The following is a 2,212-nucleotide window of genomic DNA, read 5'->3' as shown; positions in this document are numbered from 1 at the left end:
AAGTACCGCATCTCGAAAACGCATCAATTCAAGCTTCACGATTATCATTTTCGAGCATTTTCTTTCGTGAGTGTACACCGATTGTATCCATTTATTGGTGCCTTTCTTAGCTTCTTTTTTTATTAGTCGGTATGAACTGTGGCAAGCAATCATCTGCCTCATTTAAAATACGTTTTCTAGAATTTATTTAAAGAAATGTTTTTTTTATTCTATTTTGTTTCGATTCGGTATTGTTGTTCACCGCAATAATAATGCGACAAGAACCGCTATTCCAGCTCCCGGATCATCATTCGTGAATAACTCAATACTTGACAGTCGCCTTGGAAATGACGCCAAAACATAACATCGCAAATTTGAGAAGTCATGTATCGCCCGTTCAAATGCGATAAAGTACACGTACTGTGCCACCATGCACCTTCGAGGTACTGTGCGCAATGAAAGTAGCTGCTCTCATCAATATCCCGATCTTTCGCTGAGAACTTTCTACCCTTAGAATTATAAAACATTGCATCACCCGTTGTTCCCGTATGTTTTCCTAATTCCTTCAGCACATATTGCTCACTTTCACTACCGATCTCGAATGCATCGTACCGCGCATATTTGTACGTTCCACTAAAGTCTTTCAATTCAACGATCAGCTCATGCTTGCGACCATTTGTTATCTGGTGGACCTTCTCGAGACCTAACCAAAACTCATCGTTCACATCTCCAAAACCGTCACGAAACTCATTCCACCCTCGGTAAAAGTCCTCTGATCCGTCGTAACGGAACTGAAACACAATCCATCCACCTCCGAACGATTTCTGTTCACAATACACTTCAAACGGTTCACTATTATTCTTCACGCGGATCAGATACGTTCCAGACAGTTTCGAAGGAACATTTTTGCACGAGGAACCATCAACCGTTAGCTTGGGCTTCCGAGTTGTTCTAGTAGTTGTAGTTGTTGTTGGTGTTGTTGTTGATGATGTTGTTGTTCTCGGTAGCTGTGGGACACTAACTTCCGTTGGTGTGATGATTTGAGGAATTTGGTGCACCTGCGGCAAGGCATTCATTATCTGTCGAGAAATGTTATGCACATTTTCAACATCTTTATCAAGTTTATCAAGAGCTGTATGAATGTCCTGATGTCGATTGTTAACGTAGCTGAATTTAAGCGCGACTTGATATTCGAGTTGCTGAATCGCGGAGAACATTTCTTTTTGCATCTGTTCTTGGTTGGATCGATGGTCCTTCAAGGCTGCCTCTATTATAGATCGATGGTCCTTGATATCTTTTTCGGAGACGTGCATCTTGTTTTCCACACTCTTTAGATTTTCGTTCGTCTGCTTGTCTTCCACACCCTGCAGCTTATCTTCTATTCGCTGCACCTTATCTTCCACACTTTGCAGCTTAACTTCCATTCCCTGCAGCTTGCTCGATATAATATCAAACTTTGTCAAGAGCAACTCGAGACCGTAACCCAGCGTGCTGTATGCGGAATGATTAACATCTAGCTTAGCTTTTAGACCATTTGCACCAACATATAAGCTCCAAACTACAAGCCAGCAAACGCTCAACTTCATTCTCAGAACGCACAATTGCAAACAAACCGATTCAACCGAAGGTTCAATGATAAGGATGTCTGTGAACTGTTCGGAGGGAAGCTTTACACTGATTCAATGTCTAAACAGAAACTCTGATTCCCGTAGGGCCGGAGCGATCAAGTGCAATGATACCTCCCTCCGTACCAATGCCATTAACGTTTGATAAGCAGTTTGATGCTCGCAAACCAATGCTTACTCTCGACATTCCGATGGACGCACTGGATGCTGTAAATGCCTGGGGAATCACAACAATCACAACTTGGTACCATGAGTACAGGGAGATGATTGTTTCTAGGAAGACCATCAGGGATTCTCGGCCACCCGCGCTGATCTTGGGGCCCTATGGTGAGAAGGGATAGGCCTAGAACACGGGCAGCCTTTAGAGTACCTTAGTACAAATGTCTTACTTTGGGTGGAAAGCTTTGGATTGGGAATTTGGAAGTAGGTGGCTGGATCTTCATTCTTAAGAAGTCGATTTAGACGGCTTGTTTGTTGGTGCAAGTGCCTAGGCGCTGCCTCTCCTGGTGTGTGGTCTCGAAAGAGGAAAACCGCGAAGTTGATTTAACAGGAACCAAGCGAGTGGTTTAGGGGCCACACTGTGCCCAGGTTCGTACATTAGTATTGCA

The 2,212-nt window shown here is 43.5% G+C and overlaps 1 protein-coding gene across 1 annotated transcript in view; it reads right to left on the bottom strand.

Moving 5' to 3' along the window:
• Positions 1 to 266: 266 nt before the first annotated feature.
• Positions 267 to 2,212, bottom strand: part of LOC126576249 (angiopoietin-related protein 1-like) — a 26,709-nt gene continuing 24,763 nt past the window's right edge. Inside the window, exons 2-3 of the mRNA XM_050237458.1 lie at positions 1,305 to 1,470; positions 267 to 911 (exon numbers count right to left, since the gene is read on the bottom strand). Coding sequence (XP_050093415.1) covers positions 267 to 911; positions 1,305 to 1,470 — 811 coding nt within the window. The remainder of the gene's footprint in view (positions 912 to 1,304; positions 1,471 to 2,212) is intronic.

Source organism: Anopheles aquasalis, chromosome 2 (genome assembly GCF_943734665.1).
Source record: "Anopheles aquasalis chromosome 2, idAnoAquaMG_Q_19, whole genome shotgun sequence".
Taxonomy (NCBI): domain Eukaryota; kingdom Metazoa; phylum Arthropoda; class Insecta; order Diptera; family Culicidae; genus Anopheles; species Anopheles aquasalis.
This window is presented reverse-complemented; position numbering and strand designations above follow the sequence as displayed.